The 16617-nt window shown below is 40.5% G+C and overlaps 1 protein-coding gene across 4 annotated transcripts in view; it reads right to left on the bottom strand.

The window, feature by feature from the left end:
- The window catches only part of DNAJC6 (DnaJ heat shock protein family (Hsp40) member C6), a 155206-nt gene that overhangs the window by 18646 nt on the left and 119943 nt on the right, over positions 1-16617 (bottom strand). For all 4 annotated transcript variants that reach the window (XM_049774389.1, XM_049774388.1, XM_049774390.1 and 1 more), the window contains exons 6-12: positions 11410-11543; positions 9950-10144; positions 9174-9291; positions 7613-7692; positions 6225-6418; positions 6067-6147; positions 3428-3856 (exon numbers count right to left, since the gene is read on the bottom strand). In XM_049774389.1, the coding sequence (XP_049630346.1) occupies positions 3428-3856; positions 6067-6147; positions 6225-6418; positions 7613-7692; positions 9174-9291; positions 9950-10144; positions 11410-11543 (1231 nt within the window). The remainder of the gene's footprint in view (positions 1-3427; positions 3857-6066; positions 6148-6224; positions 6419-7612; positions 7693-9173; positions 9292-9949; positions 10145-11409; positions 11544-16617) is intronic.

Raw genomic sequence — 16617 nt, forward strand, 5'->3', positions numbered from 1 at the left:
AAAAGATGTTGCTAACAGAAACAAGACTTTCACAAAGTCTCTATGTCCTATGGAATTCAAATGTTGCTTACAAAACACTGTCTATCAAATACTTGATAGAAACTACATGATCAATAGTGAAGATGAGAAAAGTTGGTGAATGAACCAGAACTGGAGCAAAGTGAAGCATCCAGAAAAAAGGGGGGGGGGCAACAGAATGGTTCATCATTTCATAGCTTACACTGTCCTTCATAAAAAAAAATACATGTAATAAAATATCCCAACTAAGTCCCAGAATCTTCCTACTAGGATGATAACACCATTATTCCAAAGACATTAAAACTGAGTTCCAGGAAGTCAAGTGTTTCCTCAGCATCAAGTAACTAATACAGCTGGAATTCACTCACACTCTGTATCCGAATATAAGGAATTTCTTAAAGGCATTTTACATTACTCACCTGCATGAAGTGAATGTAACATAGAGCTCTGCCTACATTTAACTGCCCTTTAACTTTTCATCATTGGGCAGGAAACAAAATTTCCTTCAGCCCTCAGTAATGAGAGGTCACATTTTTGTTTGTTTGGAAGCCACAGCCAGTGGTTCTCAGGGGTTACTCCTAGCTTTGTGCTCAGAAATTACTTCTAGGAGGCTTGGAAGAACCATATGAGATGCCAGGGATCAAACTGCTGCATGAAAGGTAAACACCCTACCTGTTATGCTATCACTTTAGTCCCACCAGAAGCCATTTTCTTTTCTTTTCTTTTCTTTTTTTTTCTTTTCTTTTCTTTTCTTTTCTTTTCTTTTATTTATTTATTTATTTATTTATTTATTTATTTATTTATTTATTTATTTATTTGGTTTTTGGATCACACCCAGTGGCACTCAGGAATTACTCCTAGCTGTGTGCTCAGAAACTGCTCCTGGCAGGCATGGGGGACCATATGGGATGCGAAGATTTAAACCACCTTCAGTACTGAATCGGCTGTGTCCAAGGCAAATGCCTTACCACTGTGCTATCTCTCTAGCCCCAGATGCTATTTTCTTAATGTTTAAGTTTCCAACTCTGGGGCTGGAGAGATAGTATGGAGGTAAGGCATTTGCCTTCCATGCAGAAGGTTGGTGGCTTGAATCCCGGCATCCCATATGGTCCCCTGAGCCTGCCAGAAGCGATTTCTGAGCATAGAGCCAGGAGTAACCCCTAAGCACTGCCGGGTGTGACCCAAAAAACAAAAAAAGAAAAGTTTCCAACTCATCAACTGATTGCTTCCTGGAGTGACAGCAACCTAGTCTAGAATAGGCAACTAGAATCAAACACATCAATAACCCACTTGCACTAATCAGGAAGGAGAGTAAATGTCTGTTCAACTATGACTTCAAGTGACATACTCTTAGAATCTGGTAAACAGCAGATATTCTTTTGGGAAAGGGTGCTCAGGGAGGCAGTACTCAAAAGACCCAGGACTCCTTCCAGGTCTTCTTGGCTAACAAGCCTAGAAGTTCAATGTGAAGGCCTGAAGCCCAAGCTCTGCTGTGCAAGAATGACCTGGGCCACCCGAGATACCTCAGAGGCCTCCAAGCCACACCTGATATCGAATAGAGGTGCTTCAGGATATCACCAGGCAATACTCAGGGGAGTATTCAGTGCTGGGTCAAACCATGGAAGGCAGAAGCCTTAATCCCTATGCTGTTTTTCCAGCAAAGTAGCCCATTTGCCGGGGGGGGGGGGGGGGGGAGGATGAACACTCAGTAGTGCTCAGGGGTCACTTCTGGCTCTTCACTCAGGAATTACTCCAGGTGCTACTCGAGGGGATCAAGCCTGAGTCAGCCACTTGCAAAACAAACACTATATGTGCTATCACTCCAGCCCTAAACAGAGTAGTTTTATATGGCAGCAATGGCATACAGTCTTGGCCTGCATGTGTCATTTTCCCAACTTAGTACTCTCCAAACTTTATCCTGTCTGCAAAGTGAGAATACTGAGATTTACAAATTCAGCACTGATATTTATAAAAGTTATGGACACTGAGTTGATTCTTTAATGTCTAAAACTGAAACCAATTCGGGAAAGATGCCAAAGTCTCACTATTTTGCTTCAATTTTCATATCAGTTTATGTTCAACTAAAGGCATTCTCCAACAAGAAAAGTGAACTTCCCAACACCACAACACGAGTTGGCTCCATGCCTCCATTTCCTCCAGTTATAAATGGGTACAGGACTAATAACTATGTATTTTAATGAGAAGTAAAACCATATTTGGTGTTAAATCCTATATTTAGCAAGCAGAAAGTATGGCATAAATATTGATTGTGACTGCTCACTTATTAGCCCAAACCTCCACACAGAAATACCTAAAGCAGCTCTGGGATCAGCATCCTGAAAAAATTTTTCAAAGAGCAAGATGCTCCATTTTCTTTTACTTTCTTTCTTTTAGCACGTGTGGGAAGGCAATACCTGGTTGTTCTTCGGGTTTATGATTACTACAGTACCCAGGGTTCACTCCTGAAAATACTCAGGGGGCCTTATTCCATTCCAGCATCACATGCAAAGCAAGTGCCTTCCCCACTCTACTATCTCTCTGATCCTAGAGAAGCTAAAGTTTCAAATTGTGCTGCCCAACAGAACAGTTCTAGTTCTTACTATATTTCCAAGTTAAATTAAGATATAGCTATCAGGGGCCGGTGAGGTAGCACTAGAGGTAAGGTGTCTACATTGCAAGCACTAGCCAAGGAAGGACCGCAGTTTGATCCCCCGGCGTCCCATATGGTCCCCCCAAGCAAGGGGCAATTTCTGAGCGCTTAGCCAGGAGTAACCCCTGAGCATCAAATGGGTGTGGCTGAAAAACCAAAAAAAAAAAAAGATATAGCTGTCTAAGAAATTAATAGGGAGATAGACAAAAGCATCCTTTTCTAAAAATATGCTTTTCTAGTTTACTCCAATATTGCATCACAAAACTAAGAAGTATAGTCATACTGGGAAAAAAATTAACTTTCTGGAGGTCAGGGAATGGCTCAATAACTAAAATCATAGGCCTATTTATGCATGAGGCCATAAATTCAATCCCTCTGCCACCCCCAAAGTCTGGCAGTCTTGGCAGCTCTGCTGGGGGAGCCCTGAGCCCATAATGTGCAATCTATTGTGCAGAGCTAGGGGTGTGTGAGCACTGCCTTGAAGTGTGCAACCCCCACAAGCATAGATATGAGCGCCAGGGTGACCCCCAAGGAGTTCTGTAAGCAGAATGTGTGCGTTCTGAGGGAGTGCCACCCCTGGCAAACACGTGTGCAAGAATTTTACACAAAGTATTCAATCCACCATTAAATATCAAGTCTACTTGTTCCATCACCATACCAAGCCTGTATTATGCCCTCACTACCACCTCTCCACCCCTAAACCTCACAGTGGCCATCACTCAAGCAACCAAGGCGAGGGAAGGGAACAGAGAGAATCACCTTCTCCCACTCTCAGGGTCGGGGATGCAGAGGCGGAGGTGGCAGCACGGCGTGGTGTTGACTGGGTAGATGCTGGTCCACTGGGATGAAAGACGTCGTCCACGCCAGACTGCCCAGCCGGGGCCGCAGCACCTCCACCTCCAAAGAGGTCACTCAGCAGTTCTGAGTTGGAGGGAGGAGGCGCTGGTGGAGAGAAGGGCTTGCTCACTGCTGACCCTTCGAGGCCCAACAGGTCCACATCCTCTGGCGGTGGAGGGGCAGCTGGCTCAGGCTGTTTCTTGCTGGGCTTCCTGGCTCCATGGTGTTTGTCACCGTTGGCACTACCGTGTGGGCTAGTGAGGGTCAGAAGCTCGTCGTCTGATTGCTCACTCTCCTGCTTCACGAGGGCTGCATGGTCTTCCTCACAGAAGGACTTCTCTGATTTCTGATCTAAGACATAGCAGGGGGGTCCACAAAGGTTTAGTGACCGACAACAAGCTGGGTGATGGGTTTGAGAGGGCACCTGCCTCGACTATAGAAAGAGAGGCAGCAGCTAAGTGATAACTGGCCTGCATTGATTTAAGGGAAACCAGATGTGGGGAAACTGGTGTACTTCCGGCTAAACAGGATGTACTTTTCTGGAAACAGGATGCACCTCTGGGAAGCCGGATGTACTTCCCATGGCATTCAGTTACCATTTGCTAAGACTCTGAAAGACCACAGAGCACTGGGGTAAAGGGCAGCATCTCTGGGCTCAAAAATCCTGCATTTGATTCTGCTCGGCATATTAGCAGGGCAACCTTGAGAAAGCTACTTTCCTCTTGATTTTTGCCTGGAAAATTAAGGGTGTAAGTGGTCCCTAACTGCTTGTGAGAACTTCATGAGCTGATTCAGACGGTCTTTGATTATTTTATTTTTTGTTATTATTGTCTTCTTTCAGGTACTATGTTCTGAGTAGAAAAATGAAAACATGACCTTCAATATCCCTGCAGAATTCTCTCGCTGTCATTTCTGGCTCTAGAGTGGCCTTCCTCACCCCACCTCCATTTCTCCACTCTATGGAGAAAGTCAGTCCTGAGGCCCAGGTGCAGGCAGGAGGAGGGCTTTTCTGAGAGTGGGCTTGATAATGCCCTAGAAGGAGGCTTCCTCTGGGAAAGGAACCAGGAGGCTGGTAAAGGGCTTCCAGGCATGTCTAACAAGCAGAGTCTGTAAGTCTACTACAAAAACTTGGATGTTCAAGGTCAGAGAAATCCACATTTCCCAGTCAGCACTAGCACCTTAGTCTCCATCCTGAAACACAACATGCTATGAAAACAGGAAGGCTTCCCTATGTTTGGTACAAACTCTGGAAAAATCTAACTAGTACTAATGAAAAATTATTCAATTATTCAATCACTGATCTCCTTTAGAGTTACTGCTTAGATGTTTCAGTAAAGCAGCACAAATGTATCTGACTACAGATCATTGTCTTAGATAACCTTTGGATTCTAAGCAAAAAGCAACTGACCCTTATATCCAGAAAATGCTGCCCTCCTAACCACACCAGGTATGTAAAGAGTGGGTAAAAGGTGCATTTCAGAGGCTCCTAGGAATGCTTTCTCAGTTACTTTCCAAATGGCAACAGAAAGGTCAAAGTAACCTTATTCAAGATCCTGATGTGAGAAGAAAACAGTAGGAAAACCAAGACAGGACCAGCAAATCTACCCCTCAGGTGAATTTCACCCTGGTTGACATTTTCATTTTATGTTATGGGTCCCATTTCTCAGCAGAAAATTTTGAAAGTAAGCCTTTCAGTTCAAAGGAATTCTAAAAATACATTTTTCACAAAAGAAGAGAAACTGTATGTAGGCGAAAGCAATTCTGTCTTAGACTCAGAGAGTGGAAAAAGGTAAATCAAGGGGAATTTAAGAACATGATGCCCAAAGCCAATTTACCACACAGTTCTCACAATTCCTTTCCAAACTGGACCTGGTAGTTAATCTCAGTGATTCCCAAGAATGACAAGGGTAAGGGATTAGATTCTCAGAAGAGATGCTGAGAAAAAAGTTGAGCAGAAACCCTGTTCTGGGGCTCACTACAATATGTGCTGGGATTGTTAGAGCAAGCAGCAGAGCTGGATGAAAAGGGTATTTGTCTTCGCTGCATGCAGGAAGCTCAGTGTGGTTTCAGCCAATGGCTAGAGGCCTCTGTGGGAAATATCAGGCCTTGTATGTTTTAGAATATTTATTTGATGGCACAAAATAGAAGTTTTTCTTAATTCCTCTGTGGATTAGCAATGAAAATAGAAACCCCAGGGACGATTCTAGAAGATAGCACACAAATTCATAAACATGGAAAAGATGTGATACAGAGATGAATTGACACAGCAGAGAAAGTTAAAGTCTGCTTAAAATGGTTTTGTTTTGTCTGCGTCATCAGGCTAAGAGTGTCCATGGAAAGGAGGGAAGCAATTTCAAATGGCCTAGTTGGAAAATGGATTGAAGTTGGGGGGCAGGGGTGTGGAAGGGCATTGGCAATGGGAGAGTGAGCTGAGATTGAATTGGCATGATTCCTAAGTGCTGCTTTACCTTTGGCTACTTTGGAAATGAATCATCTCTAGAGAAGATCCGTGTACTTAATCATGTGTGAATAATGTGACTGAAAGAAATGTTTGGAAGTACCTTGCCAACACAGAGAGGAAAAGAAGCCACCTTGCCCTGGATGCCTGGGGTTGTCTGGAGGGAGATCTACAGGAGCCTGTCCTGCAAGACAAAAAGCCAATGAAGCACAGGAACTAAGTGAAGGTAGAAACAACTCAAAACTGCCATGTGGCTCCTACCTCCTAAGGCCAGAGTATCTTGATGCTCCTGGTGAGATGAGAAGAGGATGCTGGGATTGACATCTTTTGTGCAATAATGTTCCCATGGTGGGGTTAAGTCTACCACTTTGTCGTGGGGCTGCAGTTCGACGTCCAGAGTCACCTGAAATAGCTGAGGGTATTTGTCTGGTACATCACATGCATCCAACTCTGGCCTAGGCAGGAATTTGAAAGAATAAAATTCGTGAGGAACGACAGCATCAGAACCACTGTAGGCTACTATTCAGCATCATTGTAGGCTGCCATTTTTTTTTTTTTTGGTTTTTCAGGCCATCCCCGTTTGATGCTCAGGAGTTACTCCTGGCTAAGTGCTCAGAAATCGCCCCTGGCTTAGGGGGGACCATATGGGACGCCGGGGGATCGAACTGCAGTCCTTCCTTGGCTAGTGCTTGCAAGGCAGACACCTTACCTCTAACGCCACCTCGCCAGCCCCGTAGGCTGCCATTTTTAATTTTAGTGCCTGTGGTATTGGGTATTGGACCCAGGCCTCACATATACACGCAAGTATTATACCACTGAGCTACATCCCTCATACCTGAAGGCTAGTTTTTAGCTTGAGTCATTCTGAGATACATTACTAGAGAAATTTAATCCCTAATGAATCCCTAATTCCTAATGAAAATGAATTCCTAATGAAAATCCCTGATGAATTATTGAGTCTCAGTTTCTTCATTCAGATTAAAAGAAATGGAGAATATTGTCTCCTCAAAGACTTTGAGTCCATTGCATGTGAAAGTACTTTGGAGAGCAGGATTGATATCAGAATGTACTGGATAGGCCCGGTCCATTGTTAAAATAGTGGAAAAGGCCTTCAGCCACCTTCCTGGGCCCTTAAGGTTTCCTCCCCCTGCCCCAACTTCAGCAACTTCCACATGCCACCGTTCATAAAAGCTACCACCTCTCATCCCCTAGGCCTATACTAGATATCAAAGGGTCCATATCAGGAAAGAGAAGTCATCAAGATACTGCTTTAGAGTTGGCATGTGCTTTCTCAAGGGCCAATCAATGCTCTCACCATTCTATGGATTAAAATGCAGATGCTCAAAGGGATACACAGATTTAGCAGATTATAGTCTTACAATGCTTTACTCCTTCTGTTACCTCTGATAGAATTTTAGACCTTATTCTTTGAAGTTCTTAACCCATTTTTTCATTCCTAACAAATCATAACCAATTGAAAGTTGTGTGATGCATCTCAGCCTTTGTGTGTTGATTAGTCACACTATAAATTCCATAGTACAGGATTCTGGGAGTGCTACCCCATAGTGCCTATGACTCTCAGACACCAGTCACCCAATATTCCATTGCTGCTTTCTTTAAAAAGGGTTTCCAGCCTGAACAGCACTCACTTAGTGAATTTTAAGATGGTGGTTTCCAGTGGTATGAATCCTGTATGAAACTGAAGTTGGAATATCTGTGTATTGGTCACCTAAAAAAAGAACATGGGAGAGAGGTATAAACAATCAGTTTCAAGAGAGTTTAGTCAAGAGATTATCTTGTGGGGAGGGTCAAACAATTTCAACAGTTTCTATATATGAATCGTGGCTTACCATGATTAACAAAAAATAATCCCATCTGGAACTGGCTCAGTTCATTTCCATACCCTCTCTGCCATGAAATCTGGTGCCTTTTCTCATCAGTATATTGCCATACTATCATGTTATCATCCCATAGATCCCTTTAGGATGTTTTTGCTCTACCCCAATAAACTCATTTTTCAAAGATCATGCCTTCCTAGGCTACCACAAGCTAAAAGTGACCCTCCCTAAGAGCATCATATTCTACTACTAATTTACTAGGAGAATGCTACAAATGTGGATTTCCCCCAAGTAAGCTGAGTGCCTCAAAGGTAGGGATACAACTGTTGTTTTGTTTTGGGATCATACTCATCAATACTTGGGTAACTGACAGGAGTGATTAGAGATTGTGCCTGATGGTTCTTGGGGGATCAAATCTGGGGTCCCTGCATGTTAAATATATGATCCAGTCCTTTGAGCCATTTCCCCAGCTCCAGGGATAATCTTGTTCTTAGTAACCCTAAATTCCTGGGCAATAACAAGCAAAACATATGCCTTTAGCATATATTTGATGAATTAAAATATTAAATAATTAATCATAATATTCCAGAAGTACCAATATTTCAAATTCGCAATTGATAAAGTAATTAATAATATTTGGTATAGCCATACCAAGAGATATGATCCCTTCCTATCAAATGAATGAAGAATTGACATAGATCACAGCACAAATGATCCTCAAAAGTATCATGCTAAGTATTATAAGCCACTTACAGAAGACCATATACTGTGTTATTCAATTTATATAAAATCCCCAAAACCCATTGAGTCTGAAAGTAGATTAGTAGTTGCCTAGGGAATAGAGGAAGAAGAAAAAGCAGAGAAAGGGTACAGGGTTTCTATAAGGTTGATGAAACATTCTGGAATGAGAGGTAATGGTTGTATCAACCTTTTGAAAATAATAAAAATCCCTGAATTTAATATTTTTAGAAAGGTGTATTTCATTATATAAATTATCACACCTAAAAATAAAAAAAACATAAAAACTAAAAACAAACCCTTGATTCCACTTCCTAAATAGAAATATTTTTCCAAATAATGATCCAAATGGGACACAATCAGAGCAGCACAAGCTTCTAAAGAGCAAGATTTGTGAGACATGCTAGGGCTGCCTCCTTTTGACCAAGTTGTGCCAGGAATTGTGGATAAGTCACAACTTGCCTGTCTCATTTTCCTCCCTTGTGGAGTAAGGGAGAATAAAATGAGCAATTCCAAAGGTTCTTTTTAGTTCTAAAATGCTAAGTCATTCAAGCCCAAAATGATACCAGAGAAAAAACTCTGAAATAATCCATAACTAAGGACTCAGAAGAGTTATACCTTCCTGAAACCATACCTTAGCCTGTAGCCGGCTCCCAATGGTTGACCTCATGTGATACATGGAAACAACCACATCTCCTTGCACAGTGATATTCAGGGGAATGAAGATTTTTCCATCTTGGACACGATATTCCCTTTAAACAGACAAAAGTGTGCATTGAAAGCCAGTCCAATCTGGTAGCATCACATGGGTGCAATCTTGTGTGCCTCCAACGTAGGGAACCTGTGTTTCTACCCATGGACTCAGGAACAATTTCTTGAGAAAAATCGGGAGCATAGTCAATGCCAGGGGGTGCAAAATGGCTCAAGCAGTGGGACAGTGATAGTCCGATGGCCTGCGACCCCACTATCCCATTTGAACTTCCAGAGCAATGAATTGTCCAAACCCTCCTCTACACTCTTCGTTCTCAATACTTATAGCCCTTATTTTAAAATCAATCAGAAATGCAAAGAAACAGAGAACCCAAAAGTTCAAATGAGACCCAAAAGAAACAGCGATGTACCCTCTCTAAAGGTCCCAGGCACCCACTCCCCCAAATTCAGCACATTCCAAGCAAATTACATTTTCAGTCACCACACCCTCTCCCATTTCCCACTGGCACCTGTTCTTTCTAATGACTCCTAGAATCTCCTTTGACCTATCACCATGGCCTCTAGAGATTTAACTGGGCTTTTCTCTGATGAACAGAGATGCTGTTTAACTCTTTCTTTGTCAAGGAGCAGTCACCTCAGAGTCAGTTACCTTCAAGGGAAGGAAGCAATCTGCTGACATAGGCAAGAGTCACAACTTACTTCATTCGTTCGAAATCTGTGCAAGTTGAATAGATTTTGGTCTCTCCAATCAGGACATCACAGTATGGGCGACAACCATTTCTCTGTTTGTTAAAAAAGGGGATTGGACTGACAGTGATGGACTTGATTGTGAGAGGCTTGAAGTGGGGGCGGTAGGGCTTGTCTGCTAGGAGGTCGCACATATAACCCAGATATCTGAAACAAAAGGGTGTTGCACTGTCACTGCCCACAGCTCAGTAAGAGGAAGAAGATATTATCTCTGCTGTCCTGTTTGTTCTTGACTATGATTTTTTGTTTGTTTTTTTGTTTTTTGTTTTTCGGCCACACCCGTTTGATGTCAGGGGTTACTCCTGGCTAAGCGCTCAGAAATTGTCCCTGGCTTGGGGGGACCATATGGGATGCCGGGGATCGAATCACGGTCCTTCCTTGGCTAGCGCTTGCAAGGCAAACACCTTACTTCTAGCGCCACCTCACCGGCCCCTTGACTATGATTTTTATGAGAAAAATTATACTGTCAAACCTCTTAAGTATAAACTAACAAAAGAGGATTGATATTTTATTGACTGCTATTACTTTACTTCCCTAAAAAATGATAAAGGGGTATTTTTTTCCATGTGAACACATATTGGAATTGTTATACTAGCTCAGGTTTGAGCATCTATTTGAACCAAAAAATTAATTTGAGGGAGGGCAGAGCAATAGTACAATAGGTAGGGTGTCTGTCTTGCATGCAGCTGACCCAGGTTTGATTCCTGTCATCCCACATGGTCTTCCAAGCCAGCTAGGAATTATCCCTGAGCTCAGAGCCTGGAGTAAGTCCTGAGTTTCATGGGTTGTGATCCCCAAACAAATAAACAATAAACAACAGGCAAATTCATTTCACTGCTAAGCACTGGCTTTACATTTTTTCCAAAATTTATCACGAGAAGAACTGACTTTTTAACTCCAGAAAAATAAGGAGATGCAATTAAAAAAATAAAAAGAAATTGATACTGAGGAGAAAGATAGATGTTGTCTTTTGAAAACATGTTTGTTTTTTTTGTTTTTTTTTTTGTTTTTGGGCCACACCCTGTGACGCTCAGGGGTTACTCCTGGCTATGCGCTCAGAAGTTGCTCCTGGCTTGGGGGACCATATGGGACACCGGGGGATCGAACCGCGGTCCGTCCAAGGATAGCGCAGGCAAGGCAGGCACCTTACCTTTAGCGCCACCGCCCGGCCCCCGAAAACATGTTTTTTGAGGATGGGTTTGGCCACATACAGCAGGGCTCAGGACTTAACTCCTGATTCTGTTTCCTGGCAGTGCTTGGGGGTGGTCTATGGTGCCAGATACCAAGCTAGATCTGTTGAATGCAAATCTAACATCCTACCCCTTATACTATCTCTAGTTTTCTTAAAGTATCTGATATGAATTGTGCAACCACCCCCAGATATGCCTCCCCCTGCAGCCAGCTGTGTTTACCTCCTGTGGGATGGGGAAAGTCCAATTCCTGGTCGTTTTGCATATAACAATCGAACTGCTGGGCCAGGAGCAGAGTAGAGATTACAGAAAATGAACATAGCACCAACCAGAATTGACGATGCTGCCCGCCCATCCTGAAAAAGAAAAATGTGTCGCATAGTACAACCAGTTGCTTCCCACTTCACGGTGGTGTTACTGATAAGGAAACGGGGTCTGGGGGATGGATAAGAAGTACATAGTCAACCTGGGAAAGTTTTCAGTGAAAAATTGTTGAAAATGGGAACAGGGATAAAGAGAGGACAGCATTGGTGGTGGGAATGCCCCTGATTCAATGTCACTATGTATCTAAAATATTACAGTGAAAGACTTGTAAAAGAAAGAGGGAAGGAAGGAAGGAAGGAAGGAAGGAAGGAAGGAAGGAAGGAAGGAAGGAAGGAAGGAAGGAAGGAAGGAAGGAAGGAAGGAAGGAAGGAAGGAAGAGGGGCTGGAGAGATAGCATGGAGGTAAGGTGTTTGCCTTTCATGCGGAAGGTCGGTGATTTGAATCCCGCATCCCATATGGTCCCCTGAGCCTGCTAGGAGTGATTTCTGAGCATAGAGCCAGGAGTAACCCCTGAGCGCTGCTGGGTGCGCTGCCGGGTGTGACCCAAAAACCAAAAAAAAAAAACAAAAAAGATAAAGAAAAAGAAAAAAAGAAAAGAAGGAAGGAAGAAAGGAAGGAAGGAAGGAAGAAAGAAAGGAAGGAAGGAAGGAAGGAAGGAAGAAAGAAAGAAAGAAAGAAAGAAAGAAAGAAAGAAAGAAAGAAAGAAAGAAAGAGAGAGAGAGAGAGAGAGAGAGAGAAAGAAAGAAAGAAAGAAAGAAAAGAAAGAAAGAAAGAAGAAGAAAGAAAGAAAGAGAAGAAGAAAGAAAGAGAAAGAAGAAGAAAGAAAGAAGAAGAAAGAAAAAGAAAGAAAAGAAAGAAAGAGAAAGAAGAAAGAAAGAAAGAAAGAGAAAGAAGAAAGAAAGAAAAGAAAAGAAGAAAGAAAGAAAGAAAGAAAAAGAAAGAAAGAAAGAAAGAAAGAGAGAAGAAAAAAAAGAAAGAAAAAAAAAAAGAAAGAGAAAAAAAAGAAGAAAGAAAGAAAGAAAGAAAGAAAGAAAAGAAAGAAAGAAAGAAAGAAAGAAAGAAAGAAAAGAAAGAAAGAAAGAAAGAAAGAAAGAGAAAAAAGAAAGAAAGAAAGAAAGAAAGAGAAGAGAAAAAAAGAAAGAAAAAGAAAGAAAGAAAGAAAAAAGAAAGAAAGAAAAGAAAGAAAGAAAAGAAAGAAAGAAAGAAAGAAAGAAAGAAAGAAGAAAGAAAGAAAGAAAAAAAGAAAAAGAAAGAAAGAAAGAAAAGAAAGAGAAAGAAAAGAAAGGAAAGAAAAAGAAAGAAAGAAGAAAAGAAAGAAAGAAAGAGAAAGAAGAAAGAAAGAAGAAAGAAGAGAAAGAAAGAAAGAAGAAAGAAAGAAAGAAAGAAAGAAAGAAAGAAAGAAAGAAAGAAAGAAAGAAAGAAAGAAAGAAAGAAAGAAAGAAAGAAAGAAAGAAGAAAGAAAGAAACAAAGAAACAAAGAAACAAAGAAACAAAGAAACAAAGAAACAAAGAAAGAGATTTTTGGAAATCAAATTTATTTATACCACAAAGCAACAAGAAAAGTCTACTATTGACTCCTTATGAATCTAAGAAACCCAGTGATATTAACTTTTTTATGCATGTAGCTACTGAAAATGAAGTTTATTTTCCAAGTAACTTTGAACTGATATTAGAACTGTTGAGTGTCTAAAACAGGGTTGAAGTAAAGCATTCACAGGTTAGGCCAATTCTACTGCTTTGAGTAGTTATGTTATGAAGATATTTCACCCAAAATATGACCCCAAATTTCATGCAAAACGAAGCTGAGCTGGTCTACAAAATTGAGCTTACTATAATGGAAGGGTGATAGTGATGGTAGTGAGGGGGATACACTCTGGTGGAAGGGGTGGCGTTGGAATATTTTATAACACAACAGTGTTATATAAATAGTAATAAACACATATAATAAAAATAAATAAAATATAGTGTTATTTCATGGTGTCTCCAATTATAAAATACTAAAATTAAAAGCAGGTATTAAAGAGCTTAACAGGATTCAACCTCATTCCATGGAGGAAGACAACTAATGATGTTGCCAACAGATGGTGATCCAACCTCTTGAATTTAAGAGATAAGACGTTGAAGCAGCCAAGCCCTACACCTCTTGCCATTTTATTTTCCAAGTTACAATCACACTCAGTCCGGAATGGCTACTTTCCACACTAACTTCCTTTCCCTTTTACTGTGGCTGAGATAATCAGGGGTTTGCACACATTTTAGTTGAAGTGTTCACTTGGGGTTCATCACTTCAGTTGTGACGTCTGTACACACTAGGTTGTTGTGCAATGGAGATGACACGCTGTAGTGGCAGAAAGTATCCCCAAAACCAAAGCCCCTAGAGGTTGCATGCAGGTATATGGGAAGGTAGGTACTGAGGATCGATCTCTCAGCTTCACCAGTCCCATGTTTGCTAGACAGGTACCCTATTGCTGACACATCCCCATGCCTCCTGTGTGATACTTAATGTTCTGTGACAATTTAATTGGGCTAGGGTAGGTTCAAATAGATGCTTATAATATTACTTATGGGTATATCTTAAGATATTTATGTGAGATAAGCATGTGAGTCAGTAAAGAAATCCTTGTCAAATTGAGTGGGCCATCTGATCTGTCAAAGATCAAACAGAACAAAATGGGAAATGAAAAGCTTATTCTCTCATTTTCTCTATAGAGCTAAGGGGATCATCTATCCTGGAGAATCTACATGCTAGTTTTTGGGTCTTTAAACTCCAAGACCCTGGTGTTCTTAGGTCTTTGAACTTGGAATAAATAAACACTGTCATTGGCTTTACTTGATCATCAGTTTTAAAGAAAATGATGGTAAGATTTCCTGTCCTTTTTAAACCATTTGAAGCAATTTCTACATTCGATCTTAGCCAAAAGGCCAAGAAGTGATTGAAGCAATTTAATCTCTTCTGAGACAGATAGAAAGATAGATAGGTAAGTAGTAGATGGATGATATATAAATGATAGATGATAGATAGATAGATAGATAGACAGATAGACAGATAGATAGATAGATAGAGCTAGCCTCTTTAGAAAAATAGATAAATAGAGAGATAGATAGATAGAGACAACCAGCCTTTGGCTTTGTCTCTGGAAAACCCAAATACCCACTGCCTTCCATTGTTCCTCACTTGACATTCTTAGCAGGCAATATCATGCAATGTGCTTCTTCTGAATAGATTTCAGTCTCTATAAAAAATCATTCCTTTTTATTGAGGTAAGAATGATTTGCAAAACTATTCATTTCAGGGATATAATTCCAGAACTCTTCACTATTCATATCAGTCAGCACTACCCCTAGCCCTCTAACCCCAACCTTAGGTGCTGTCCACTCTCTCAATCTTCCTTCTTCCTGAGTCCAAGGTTTATATTCATTTTACTTTGTTCCCCTGCTTTGATTATTTAGATTCAACCTATGAGAAAGATTATCTGGTATTTTTTTCTTATCATTCTGATTTATTTTACTTCATATGACTCCCTCAAGTTCCAAGTATGTGTTGTAAAGGGCAAGAATTCATCTTTTTCATAATTAAGTAGTATTCCACTGTGTATGTAGACTATATCTTCTTTATCAATTGCATTTCCTCCTGACTCCATCTTGGAATGTTGTAAAGTTCTAAGAATCTGTGCATTTATTCTGATTTCTCCAACTAGATTTGGTATAAATTGTTCTAGTAGTCTCTTATGACCCCTTATATTTCTACACCTGTTGTAATTTCTTTCTTTTCTGATACCATTTATTAGGGTGTTATCTCTGTTTTCTTGCTAGGCTTAGTTAAGGGTTTGTTAATTTTGATTATTATTTTTTTTGTTTGTTTTTGGGTCATACCCAGCAGTGCTCAGGGGTTACTCCTGGCTCTATGCTCAGAAATCACCCTTGGCAGGCTCAGGGCACCATAAGGGATACTGGGATTTGAACCACCGTCTGTCTGCATGCAAGGCAAATGCCTTACCTCCATGCTATCTCTCCAGCCCCAATTTTGTTTATTCTGATAAATAACCAACTCCTGTTTCACTGATCCTTTATAGTATCTTTTTTGAGTTCCGTTTTATTTATTTGTATTCTAATATATTATTTCTTTGGGTTTCATCTACTCCATTCTTCATTACTTTAGACATAAGGATAAATTGATTTTCCTTGGTCCCTCTTACTTCTTTATACTACTTTGAACTTCCCTCTTCAACTGTTCGTGTTCCTTATATTCCAATAGTTCATTTGCTCCCATGAATCTGATTTCCTTATTGACAATTATTATGTTTTAATTAAAAAAGATGAAATTAAAAAAAGAAAAAACAATTATTATGTCCAATAGCTTACTACTTGGTGTTCATATACTAGTGTTTTTTCCCCAGCTTTGTTTTTCATGGCTAATCTCTACTTTCATAACTTTGTGACTCAAGAAGATTCTTAATATGATTTCAATCTGCATGATTTAATTAATACTTGTTTTTATGTCCCAACATGTTATTTATCCTTGGGAATATTCCACTTGCACTTAGGAATAATGTGTATTCAGCTTCTGTAGGGTGGAAATCTAGAAATGTCTTTTAAGCCCATCTGGTCCAACTCATTAAGACTGTTGTTGTCTTTTTGTAGATTTCCTATTTGATTTTTCCATGGGAAGGGTATGATATTAAAATCCCTTCTGCCATCATTTATTGTTGATGTCTCTCTTCAGATCTGGTAATAGTTGTATATAGGCTGAAACTATTTCTTCATTAAGTGCATATTGGTTATGTATTACTTTAACAAAAGCAATGTTAAGTCCTCTACATGGATTTATTCCTTACTCTTACTCATTATTTAAAGTCTGCACTTGTCTCTTGTCAAATAACAATTTTATTTTTTATTTATTTTTGTTTTTGTTTTTGGGCCACACCTGTTGACACTCAGGGATTACTCCTGGTTATGCGCTCAGAAATCGCTCCTGGCTTGGGGGGACCATATGGGACGCTGTGGCATGGAACCATGATCCATCCTAGGCTAGGGCTTGCAAGGCAGATGTCTTACCTCTAGCATCATGGCTCTGGCTTTTCAAACAACAATTTTAAATATGCTTCT

This window comes from Suncus etruscus, chromosome 6, assembly GCF_024139225.1.
Source record: "Suncus etruscus isolate mSunEtr1 chromosome 6, mSunEtr1.pri.cur, whole genome shotgun sequence".
Taxonomy (NCBI): Eukaryota; Metazoa; Chordata; class Mammalia; order Eulipotyphla; family Soricidae; genus Suncus; species Suncus etruscus.